Source organism: Pomacea canaliculata, linkage group LG3 (genome assembly GCF_003073045.1).
Source record: "Pomacea canaliculata isolate SZHN2017 linkage group LG3, ASM307304v1, whole genome shotgun sequence".
Classification (NCBI taxonomy): domain Eukaryota; kingdom Metazoa; phylum Mollusca; class Gastropoda; order Architaenioglossa; family Ampullariidae; genus Pomacea; species Pomacea canaliculata.
Window position 1 is genome coordinate 30,591,271 of NC_037592.1, and position 12,815 is coordinate 30,604,085.

The 12,815-nt window shown below is 40.1% G+C and overlaps 1 protein-coding gene across 1 annotated transcript in view; it reads left to right on the top strand.

Annotated features, from left to right (window-relative positions):
• The window catches only part of LOC112558615 (glycine receptor subunit alpha-3-like), a 69,695-nt gene extending 56,898 nt beyond the window's left edge, over positions 1-12,797 (top strand). The window contains exons 2-9 of the mRNA XM_025229166.1: positions 3,532-3,611; positions 3,866-3,933; positions 4,291-4,535; positions 6,362-6,444; positions 6,966-7,145; positions 7,861-8,074; positions 8,417-8,597; positions 8,758-12,797. Of these exons, the coding sequence (XP_025084951.1) occupies positions 3,532-3,611; positions 3,866-3,933; positions 4,291-4,535; positions 6,362-6,444; positions 6,966-7,145; positions 7,861-8,074; positions 8,417-8,576 (1,030 nt within the window). The 3' untranslated portion in view covers positions 8,577-8,597; positions 8,758-12,797. The remainder of the gene's footprint in view (positions 1-3,531; positions 3,612-3,865; positions 3,934-4,290; positions 4,536-6,361; positions 6,445-6,965; positions 7,146-7,860; positions 8,075-8,416; positions 8,598-8,757) is intronic.
• The last annotated feature ends 18 nt before the right edge of the window (positions 12,798-12,815 follow it).

The following is a 12,815-nucleotide window of genomic DNA, read 5'->3' on the forward strand; positions in this document are numbered from 1 at the left end:
GATGTCAAAGTATTGCCGAATGATAACATCTAACCCATATTTTAAATCTTTTGACATTTATCAAACTGGCCACACTAATGTTGAAGCATAAACAAAGAATCCAGACGACCCCGAAGATAAAACAAGGGAAAAAAAAACCTAAAGAAAATCACCAAACAGTGCACCTAGCGATAAGACAGTAGGAAATAAGTTTTGTTGGCATCGCTCCATATCTTCAGTTAAAGCTTTTACATTATCAGCAGAACTCCTGCAAGTCCATAGCCCCACCTTAGAACATAAAGCCAGGAGTTCCGATGACTAATGTCTTCTGAGCGCCTTTTACTCTTTTTGGGTCTAGACATTAACCATTGGTGAAATTAAAGATAGCAAGAGGAAAATAGTCGCTGCGTGAAAGCTTTTGAACGAGCTGAGGTGTGGCTGGGTTAATGAGTTTTAGGGTTAAAAGAGCGAAGTAATATCCATCACGCTGATGAAAGATACTGCGAGCGCCCAAAAAAAAAAAAAGAAAAAAGAAACTGCGTTTGCACCGAGCCTCCGCCGAGCGTTTGTGAAAAACGTGAGTAGGGTTCAGTGTACTTGGTGGAAAATGTCAGTCGGTCACTCAGTCTGAATTACTGAAATAACCTCAATCACGAATCTAAAACTGCAATTTTCGTAAAACGATAGTAGGAATAAATGAAGCTATGACTTCTACACAGTCTGGTGTATATGCCAGTCTAGTCAAACAGGCGCTTCTGTAATTAGTTCTAAACCGATTTACGTACAGACCTTCCAAAAAAAGGTTCATTTTTCTATCCATTTTTTTAGGTAAACTTCTGTAGCAGTAAGAATCAATAAATCAATCAATCAGCTAATCAGCTCTTCGCGCGTGTGTCCTGGATTCGCCAGGTTTGTATTCAGTCTGTGGATCTGTTACAGAAAATTATAAATAGGTATTTCCCATCACTGACGTACTTTACAAGTAGTTTCACATCCTGGGACAGGTTCAGGCCGAGAGTATACAAGGCTACTCTAGTTTTAACCCGATGTAAACAAAGAAAACAGTAAATTGCGTGCAGTTTGTTTTCGTCATGGCAACTATGCTCTGGAGTGTAAAAGCTGGCAGTTGCCTCAAGCAAGATACTACAAAACAAAACGCTACACTCCTACAGCGACTAGTAGCTGTGTTTTGTTGATTGGAAAACATTTTCCTGACATTGAAAATCATTGGCGTCAGTCTTCCGGTAAAAGTAGTGTTGTGCGTGGTATGGCGTGCTTCTGCTTCCGGTCCATCCAAGTGCTTGTGCAATACGAAGGAAAGTAAAGGTCACGTTTTGACCCTTCTGTTGGGGCCACATGTTGTGGAAGAAGAGGAAGCCCTGTGATATCTGAGGCGGAATAATTCTCTGAGAGTTCTGCGCATCTTTATCTTATTTTTTCTGCGTCCCACATATTCTAAGGTGCTTTAAACTCGGTGCCCCATGTGCTCTTGTGCTGGCAGAGATTTGCCGGAATATGCTTTGTTCTGGCAGCAATGCTTTGTTACCCGGCCAGCCACTGTAGTACTAGAACTGTTTCGTAACAGACAGACAAGTCTGGGACCTAGTTATACTGGGCAATGTCTCAGACAGGAAATTTGTGAGAAACTTTGGTTGAAAAACAGGAAAAACTTTAACATGGATTCTTGGCATTACCCGCTGGAGATGCATCAACAGCCTCGCCAACAAAATTTGGATTTTTCGGATGTTACAGAAAAACTAAGATTTCTTCTTTTAATGAAATTTTGGGTACTGTTTTCCATTACCAGAGTCAGATACAAAAGTGACTCACTGAGGAAAGAATCTGTATAAAGTGATTGCAGACGGCTTCTTGGCACCATGAGGACACTTTGGATGTCCTTCCTGTCCTTCCTGTCTGCCTTGTAGACTGACAAATACACAGATATGTTTGCTGAGAGGCAAGAAAATAGTCATGATGGAATAGGATGGAGGGGTTTGCAGGTCTCTTGATATTGATCATGCTTTTATCGTTCGTGTGGGAACTGCACGAGGGGTGGATATTCAAGCACCTTTGTACCGTCTTTGAAATGAAGGCACACGGAGGCGAGTAGAAGGGAGCCCCAGTCCTTACAGTGCAAATATTTGATGATTCACGGAAGGGGAAAGCGAACACTGGGGTAAAACTCGTGGTGCAAACATTCTAGCAGGTCGTTGTCGTTCTTCGTGGCGCCTGTCCCCCGACTGTTTATCAGGAGTTCGTGTTGCCAAATAACTAACGCCTGCTTCTTCAGAATGTGTTTACAGCTCCACGTATTGTCTACAATTGGTGACTGTAATCTTGTCTGAAACAAAAATTCTTGCGCTTTTCTCCAATGCTTTTGAGTTTATTTCTCTGAGGCAGGCAGGCAGGCAGACAGACAGATAGAGCACCAAAGAGCACGAGTAAAATGCAATCATTAATTTAGTAACAATTTTAGTTTATTCACCACAATAATAGAGTGATTTGATACATAATTTAGTGTAGTCACCAGGAGTAGTAATAAGTTTGAGCAAGTAGTTGTAACACTTGCGGTTATAACATGTTTGTTGTAATGGTTGTATATCATTCCTTCCACTGTACCTCTAATTTCACTTTGCTGCCTCTGATCTTGTTATTTATAATTTTCATTCTTCTTTCATTCTTGTTACACATACAACATTTATGCATATTACTGACCTCTAATAGACATTATGAAAACAAATATTTCGATTTAATTGTTATTACGCTTTTACATTATAATATATCGGTTCAGAGATGGTTCAGACTTTTTTTTCCATCTTGAACTGTGGAATCTGCTCCTCGCTTATCTGAGGCAGAGGGGTTCTTTGTCTGTCGAGGTGCATGCCGCTTACCTTCATCAAATTTGTGTTTTTCTTGGACTGTTTCTTGGGTTCCTTCCTGCTGTGAAGCCACAGAACGCATTCCTGGCATAACTCACTGGAGATACATCAACTTTACAATCGGATCTTGTATCAAAACGTTTGTCTTCCTGTGCAAGGATATGGGCTCAAGAAGCTTTTCAAAGGATTTTTTTCTAAATGGCAGGACAAAAGATATGTAGCAAAGTTCATTTTCATTCGAGCAAAGGTTCTAACCTGAAGGAATTATTTCATATAAAGGTGAATATCCATGATAAAGGTGCGGCTGGTGGTGCAGTGGTTAAAGCACCGGTCCTTCCGACAATGACAATCGGGTGTCGCGGGTTCGTATTTCGGCTCTGACATACCTCCCTCTGAATGGGACACCTATTTACAGGGCTGACCGTCGGAGATTTTCTTTAGTAGGTACTTCAGTTTCTTCCACCCTTTGTGAGTGCGTACGTGTGAGTAAGAAAGAGTAATTATTATTTGAATGACTGAATGAATTTGTAAGAAGCATTTGATGCTTGCTGATTAGCGAAATCAGGTGTAGAGAGCATAAGATAAGCCAACACGTGCATGTGTGTGTGTGTGTGTGTGTGAGAGATATTATAAAAATCAGAAATCCTTCTAACAGCTCTTTCTTCTTCTGCAGGTCGAAACTTCTAGAAGAAATATTGAATGCAGCAGAAAGCGAAAAAGACTTCAAAAACTGGCCTCCACTTTATGATTCTGGTGAGACATTTTCGACAAAGAAATGAGGTTCTTTGAGTTTCTCTATAAACGTTATTGATGTGGTTGTGGGCTGTTGAAAATCGTGTCGGACTAAAGACTTTTGAGACAGACAGGTGAACAGAGAAACAAAAATAGGTAGAAAGACATATTGACAACAGGAGTGAAACCATGTAAAGACTAAAAACTCTGTAATAGTAACTGCTGAAAAGGGTGATATAAGTAAATAAACGATGGTGTGTATATGTTCTGTCCAGACAAAGCTACAAATGTTCAAGTCAAGATCTACGTCGACACCATTGATTCCGTCAATGAAGCCACGATGGTAAATCCTGTAGAGTACAGTGAGTGAGTGATAGTGAGTGAGGGTGAGAGTGAGGTGAGTGAGAGTGAATGAGGTGAGAGTGTGAGAGTGAGGTGAGAGAGTGAGGTGAAGAGTGTGTGTGAGGTGAGAAAGTGAGGGTGAGAGTGTGAATGAGGTGGGTGAGGTGAGAGAGTGAGAGTGTGAGTGAGAGAACTTGAGTGAGTGAGAGTGGGTGACAGTAATACACCTAGCAAGTAATAGTAATCGATTTACCTGTAGTTTACTTCTTGTTTCAAAATTATTGAAAGACAATCTTGTAAAGATCTGTCTGCGAGTTACAGCCATGAGTGGTTATCTTGACCAGCACCTGTTGGACAGGATTTCACAGTCAGTATGCTGCTGCACCTGCGGTGGAAGGATGAGCGGCTGGTCAAGTTCAACATGCAGCAGACCTTCAAGGGCCTCACCACGGACTTCCTCGAGTTCGACTCCGCCAACATCAAGCGTATATGGGTTCCAGACCTGTTCTTTCCCAACGAAAAGAAAGCTTTCTTCCATGAAGTGATGATAACCAATCAGATCAGCCGCCTTTACAAAGACGCGTCCATCCTTCATATTTCAAGGTAATCGAGGGGAAAAGTTTTAATGAACTTTCCTCCATTTTTAAACAACCAACCATTCAACCAGCAAACCAACAAACAAACGAACGTAAATCAAGTGAAAAATGATTATGAACTTTCATTAGTAACCAACCAACCATTAAACGAACGAATATCATGTGAAACTAATTTCTTGGTATGCTTTTCAATTTGAGATTGCCTGACATTTATTTTTATGTCCGTGTCTAAAATAAAAGTAGTACTTGAAGTGGTGTACAGCTGAGTTGTACAGTTGAACTACAATCCTGTGAAGACATTCGATCAGAGTAGTGTGTGATAAGAGTGTTTTACGAGTCTTGATCAGCTTAATGTGATCGTGCTATCAGCCAGTAAACATTTAGCTTACTTTGAAGAAATTACCAGAAGTCTGTGACGTCCGTGTACATAATTACATTGGAAAAAAAACATCCATGGGAGGGAAAATTAGATGACGCAAGAGAGATAAGGAGATAAATAAAGCTCACGATCATTTCTGACCGCCGGAATCTGGTTGAATTGAGGTTGAACTGAAGGGTTTTGTAGGTAATTGAAATTAATTTTCGGCCGGGACTATGGAAGACAATCTTTCGTTGGAAATTTTCTTTCGTTCTGGTTCGTTTAGTTGGTTTTTTTTTTTTTTTTCTCTCCATATTTCCATTAACGCAGGCACGCACGCGCACACACACACACACACACACACATTAATAGGTTGGAGTATAGCGCTTATACGAAAGGAGCATCATGAATCAGGTGAGTGCCTCCATCCATGGAGGAAACAGAGCGAGCAGCCACAGCACAGATAACGTGGATGCCATGGACATCCTTTAATTGCGTCTGCAAAAATCTCCACTTTGTTTTCATGACTCGCTAGCGTACTCTGCCATAAACTGATGAATGTAAAAGCTTCTAGTAAATTGAAAAGTGAGAGCTTGACAACAAGATCATAAAACACACAGGAGAAGTGTTTAGCATGTTCAGTCATCTGTGCAGTTATTTGAATGCACGAATCCTTGACAAAAACAAAAACAAAAACAAAAACAAACTGCATGCGCTGAGTGTCTGGTAAAAAAAAAAATCTCATGAAACTCATGAAGCTACAGTAGGCGCCATTTCGTCGGGTGTAGTCCCAGAGGTCCTTGCATCAAATGGCGGAAGGGGTGATAGACGTCTCAGCCATTTAGTCCTTGTCAAAGGGCTCTTCATGATTTAGCAAAGGATGTCACACCCAGGCAGCTTTTCTAAACAACATGTCGACTCCGCCATTTATCGTGCTTGGTTTGGAACAACAGGAAATATCCCTTCAACCTAGTTCTAGTTCTCTTCTTGCACATCTTTTGTTGAAATATTAATGTTGATGATGTTGATGGTTGAGTCGCTGGTGGTGGTGATGGTGACGGAGATAACGCTGGTGTTAAAAGCATAGATGGAAGGTTTTTTTTTTTCCCTTAGGTAGGAATTTTGAGACCTCTGACTCCGTCTGGATGATAGATAATGCAAAAAGCAAATTCTGTGAAAAGACACCCCTTGTCGGTGTTGATCTTGTTTTTCTGTCGCCGTTCACTTCATAAGACCATGAAAACGATAACTCATCTACCCTTTTTGTATAGTGTGTCTGTACAGTGTTTATCTATGATGATTCCTGTAGATGTATTCCTGGGGTGCATGTGGGTCTGAGAGAAAGTGGGGTTGATGCAGGGACAATGTTTCCCTTAGTAAAGTCTAAGCAGGTTTAGTAAGCCTGACTTTGGCTGAGAACGAGCTCTGTAATTTAAGTTTCCTGATTAATTTTTCGTGGGATACTTCTTTTGCAGGCTGTCGATGACACTGAGTTGTCCCATGAACCTCCGGTTCTATCCTTTTGACAAACAGTTCTGCTCTATTCTCATCATGAGCTGTGAGTATGTCTTTCTGAAAAATTAATTAAGGGTTAGAATATAGGCACTATTAACTATTTCAGCCATTGTTATTGCTTGACTACGATCCAGACCATTTTTATTGCTTGACTACGATCCACAATCTAGAGGAAGGCAGAGACTCATCCGTCATAACAAGGGTACACATAGAAGTAGCACCATTGAGATGACGAGCTGTAATTATCTCTTGCTCTTGTGTTTCATTGTATTCACCATCTTCCTCATTAGTCTTGGTTTTGTAAATCACTGTTTCCTTTGTTTCTTGGGTTCTGAGAATACAGTTCCGTAACTTTTATCACGAATAATCACCGTGATTGGCTCCGTTCGCAACGATGTGAGCCCAGTTCTTCTATAGACAGCAGGTTCATTGTCTTAAGGAACTTGGATATTATCGCTGAATAAACTAAGTGAAAGCATAATCGTCTCGCGAGTGGTATGTATCATCATCGTCGTCTTAAACAACCATTATATTCTAATGCACTGCGCTGTTATTCTATTTCAGTCGGGTATGCAGACGACAAAATTACCCTGGACTGGATGAATGTTACAGAACCCATCCAGTCAACGGAGATAGACCAAGAAGAAAACCCGATTATGGTCAACGATGACGTCGAGCTGCCACAGTTCAAAGTCACAGGTCAATCCGCTGAAAGATGTAAGAAACGGTACCATCAAAAGTCAGGTGAGCCGCTAAAGTCTACCTTGAGAGTCTGTGAGATATCTTCGTACAAGACTGTACTGCTATGTACTTACTTTTGCTTGTACCAATATTTTCCGAGTGATTTTATGCGGTTTTAAAAATTATTTTGGTATTTTGATTTTTCATAGGAGAGGAGTTTGCTTTGTTTTGATTTTTCCCCTGTCTAACCGAGGTTCTTTTCGTTCGATATAAGGGAAACAACCTTAGAAACTACGACTTTATTCTGTTTTGTGTTCCCTATGTTTCAATTAAGAAGGATGGGTCACATGATGAAGTTTAAATTTTGCGTGCGGAAGCCTTGATGTTACTATGAACAAAACAGGCATAAATTCCTTATAATTATTTTACTAGACTTTTTTTAATTTCAACCTGAAAAATTCGTTTACTTCATTTATTTATTTCAACAGAAAACATGCCAATGGTATTAACCAATTATCATGCTCATATATGTCTTCAAAGCCAACCGCCAAGTGGAAACTAGTTCCACAACTATCGGATATGTGACACGAATGACTGTGTATCATCTTTTTCATCTTCTTCTCTTCTTTGATTTAGTTATTTTGTTTCGTCTATTTTTCTTTTTGGTTATCTTTCTGTTTGCTTTCTGTTTTCCTTCCTTTCTCTTCGCTCTTAATAACTTTTCTGCTGTTTTCTGTTTACTTTCGCTAGGTTACATACATTCATTGTTTGATGGCAGGGAACCATAGCTGTCTAGAAGCCAAGTTTTACTTGGAACGGAACATCACGTACTACGTGGTACAAATGTACATTCCGTCCATCCTCATCGTTATGCTCTCGTGGATTTCCTTCTGGCTCAACGTCAACTCCGTTCCAGGACGCATCTCGCTAGGGGTCCTCACGGTGCTCACCATGACAACCCAGAGTTCCGCCGTCAACGCCTCACTTCCCAGGTATCGCCACGTCATACGTGTCTTCACGCAAAGTGTAGAAAGAACGTAAAACGTTTCACAGCACACCTACAACATTAAGCCATTCAAAAGCATGCGGAGTAACGTGGCGCCCCCCGCCCTTACTGACCGCTAATTTTAAAACGGTACTGCCAAAAAGATTAATTCATACAAATTTTTCTAATGTAATTACATTCCTAAAGGAGTGACATGGTTCCACTTGCAGTGGCAGTCAGTTAAAAGCTGATCTCCACGGCAACATAACTGAAAATTATGATGAAGCAGTGAGATGTCGCACCCCACTTACCTACCCGCTGATACTCAAGACTTTTCTTGTGTACACAGGGTTTCCTATACAAAAGCCATAGACGTGTGGATGTCAACCTGTCTCGTCTTCGTCTTCTGCTCTCTGCTGGAGTTCGCTGTTGTCAACGTCCTCAGTCGTAAGGACAGCCTCAGGGACTTCTCCATTCGTAGGGTCTTCAGCATCCCCAAAAGACTTTGAAAATGGCAATACTGTAAGGAGGTGAAGGGAACTTTGTTTCTTCGCTTCATGCTTTCAGGTTTTGCTTGTTTAGTTGGTCGGTGTTCTTTTTGATCCAACGATACACCCAAATACGAATGCTCCTCCCAACGATGATTATGAAGACGATGATTGATGATTGATGATTATTTTGTGCACTTAGGTGTCGATTCCTTTGGAAGAGGACACAGACGACAAGAAGAAGAGGAAGAGGTTTGCCAAGCGCGGCATTGTGTACGCCATGTACCTTGACGTGGCCTCTCGCATCATCTTCCCAGTCATCTTTGTCATCTTCATCATGATCTACTGGCTGTACTACGTCAATGTCGACGTCAACCCGGAATAGTGACATCGACTACCTGGGCCATTACTCTTATCAGGAAGAAGTTTGGGGCGGGAGGAACACAGAAGGAACTCATCTACAAAACGTTCTCGCGATGACTGGCGAGCTCTTGCAAGACATGAAGACGTTGGGCGAGAAGAACCAGGTCAAAACTCGCCCCAACCCACTCCTAAAAAAAAAAGAAGCAGAAGAAGAAGAAGATAAGAAGACAGCAATGCTGTTATTTCTTCATCGCCTCTTTTTTTGCGATGAGACAGCGTGTGTTCTGGTGACACATCAGTTCAAGATATGGCGTCGTTTGTACTAACTGCTGTTACGATCTGTGTAGAATGTGAAGCTGGTTTAGTACACCTCATAGTCAAGTATTAGACCTCGTAGCACCAATTACCCTCATGCACGAATCAAACATGCCACACAGGTAAAATAGGTAAAAGTAGCTCACACTGTCAGGTGTTCATTTGTCACCATCAGCTTTCTTCTTCTTGTCCCCTCCTCATCCTCATCCTGTTCCCCGCTCTCTCCCTCTCATTATTTTCTTGATAGTTTTTTTCCGTTTCATGTTTCCTTCTTCACTCGTTTGTCCTCATGTTCTTTTCTATTGAATCATAAGTATTTATCTTTTTATCTTTTTCTGTCCGACATGCACGGACATCTCTATTTATGCACCACTTCACTCCTCACTGTAAGCACCAATCGGCATCTAACAGTTTTTAATGTTGATATTTAATGAAAATTAGGTTACACAGTATAAACTTAGTGGTACAGGAGAGGGGACAGTGGATTCACGGATGATGCTTGATGTTTATATCACACACTAGTCCAGAAGTAAATCTCATGAGATGTTAGCTGGCACATAACTGTCTCTGAAGCTGCTTTATCTTACCAAATATGAAAATCATATGTCCTGTTTGTCACTTGTCATATTTAAGATTTCACACTTACACAAGCGTGAACATATGCATACACACACAGGAAAGAGAGAGAGAGAGATGATAGAAAGAATAATTAAGCTCATAGCCAAGCAAAGCTGGGCTTCTGTTCAGAGAAATGTCAGTCAGCAAAATGTCCTTTTGATGAACTGTCTTATGGCCAAGTCATTCAGCAAATCGCCCAACAAATGAACTAAATGATCAAGTTCAGCAACAGTTTTTAAGAGGTATCAGTAACGTACAACACATCTTATCCTTTAAATGAATTATTAAAAAACTTTTTTCTAGTTACAACAGTAACCTCCAATTCACGAGGCTGTCCATAAATGGGCAACGGGTTTTCGAATGTACCTGAAACATGACTGTGCAGTCTCTTCTCAATTAGTGTCTATCTTTGATTTCTAATTACTGACTCTTCGTATTTCCTCAGTCCTTTTTGCTTTTTCATGCAGTTTCTACACTGCAGTTGTATACTAATTATTGGTAATTATGATTCCTTTCGAAGGGACTCTGCTGTGATGAGCTTCACAAACGATTGCTGCTGAACTGTATTGACAAAAAGAACACACGACACGAGAGAACCTCACTAATCTCCATCCTCTTTTACAAGAAATCGATCATTTATCACATTACTTTTGTCTTACTTCTCCTCCTTACAACACTTGCACACAAGCTGCTGTCATTCTAATTGGTGGCAGACATTGCTGGCTTTTATTGTCTTTGAACTTCTTAGGGATTACAGAAACTGAATTCCCCTGTTTAGATTAAATCACAACACCGTAGTGTTAATCACATTCACCGGCTGTTAAAACTTGTCTTGAATACTCATTAATCTTCACGTTATTTAACAATATGCACAAATTTGTACATACTAATTGTTCACTTGAGAAATGCAATCAAATGTACTTTACTGACCCAGGTCTAGAAGACGTTATCGCACTTTCATCACTTTTAACCTCATTGATGCATTTTACGATTTATATGCAGGCTGTATTTATACATTGTTCATGTCAACATTTCGCTTCTGCCATGTGTATAATTTATTTTATCACATTGCCACTGAACATGTCAATAGTTTGGAGATATGCGGGTCCCGAGCGTGAAATGTGAAATAGGGCCATCTTTTATGTCATTCACCTTCTGCTGGCGAAAGGCTTATATTAGTTTTTATGTTTTAAGATGAAAATGAAGCAAAACAAATGTTACTAACTGGGTTTGCTGTAATAACTGTCGAGAAATAATTTCAAAGCAAGGGACGTAATAAATTATCCTCATCCTGCACGAGCGTGGGTTGTAGTTCTTGTCTTTACAAACTAGTTATTGCAGCTAAAGGTTACTAAATGGAGTTCAGTGTACAACTGTAGAATAATTAATTCAGGACTCGATGCAACAATTTATACAGAATATATTATTCCATAAGTCTAGATACAAAGTGTACAGAATTCATAGCATAATGATTCACAGAAAAAGGAAGTGGTGGAGTTGGGGAGGGGGAGAAGTTGAAGGGGATGATGGTGTAGGAGACAATAGTTTCACACACAAACATGCGTGTGCGAGAGAGAGTGTGAGTCTCACATTATCACATATATGAAATTACCATGTTGACCAAGGATAACTACGAATAATTAAGAAGCATTGCAACGGTGTGTACACGCTATACAGAGTTGTTTCACTGTGATCAACCGACTACCCAAGCAAATTTCATTTGTGTATTTTGTTTCACGTGTGTGGTAGTCTGAATTGTATCATAGTAAGCAGTGTGACCAGTAGCTACAGTTATTCTCTCTGTATGCCTTCATTTATCTGTGATTCTATTTTTCGCCAGTTTCAAATCTTCATTACGTTTGTAAATCACTTTCAAAGAAGGCTTAAGTCAGACACTGATTGGCGAACCTTTTGCAAGTAAGTTTTTTTTTTTTTTTATAAAAAAAGCAAGATAATTTTAACTGCTTCATTTTTTTCATGCATTTTCCTTTGAATGTACGTAACAAAAGAATGATATAGATGTTAGCTATAAACTGTCTGCTTCTCTCCCGAGCTGCTGTTTTTGAACTCGACTTTCCTGTTCAATCCCTTTAATGGCTGATACCAACGGTAATTGCTTCTACTCTGCTAACTATAGAGCCCAGTCCATGAGTTGGTTTCATTTCTTTATGCAGTCATCCCTTGGTTTGTCTTATATACATGTCGCAGTTGTCTCTCACGCATGTGTGACGTCTGACACATTCCGCCACTAGAGGGCACTTGCTGGTAGTCACGCTTCACTGGGAAACCCTCAATAGCTGACTAATTTTTGTTCTTACCAAACGCTTGTTCTGTAAGCGTGGACATGTAGGTGCATCATTGGAAGATCCTCACTAAGATTGAGAAAAATCACATTATGTACTCTCAGTTCCTTGTCCTCACTCCTGACCCTAGAGGTTGTTAATAATTATTTGTGCGTTTCCAAGAGAACTTGCAACCTTAGGGACTGTAGTATTCTGCCCCTGCCTACGTGTTTCAAAGACCATTGTCGACTCTTCTGTTTGAGACTTCTGTATTTCCTGTTTGCATTTTAACTTGTTTTTTTGTGCCAGCAATCCGCTTTGCCTCTGTTCGCGCTGTGTTAGCATAAACTGTGATCTCATACTTCATGCTTGTAGTTGTATAGCAATCTCCTGCTTGATACTATAAATCTGCATCTGGTAACCATCTGGTAACCACATGCCAGCAAAACACTGACATTATACTTAATTAGAAAAACACTTTCGTCTATATCCTTTGAACTTTATGAAGTTGCTTGAATATGATTGTGTTTCCCATAAAAATATTGATAAAGCGACATTTAATTTTCGGCTAAGGGAATGTTCTTAAGCGTTCATTTATGCACATATCTAGATGTAGATTTTCTTATTAAAAAGAGAAGAAGAGAATAATAAAAAGAAAGTGGCATACTACGGTGTATCTATG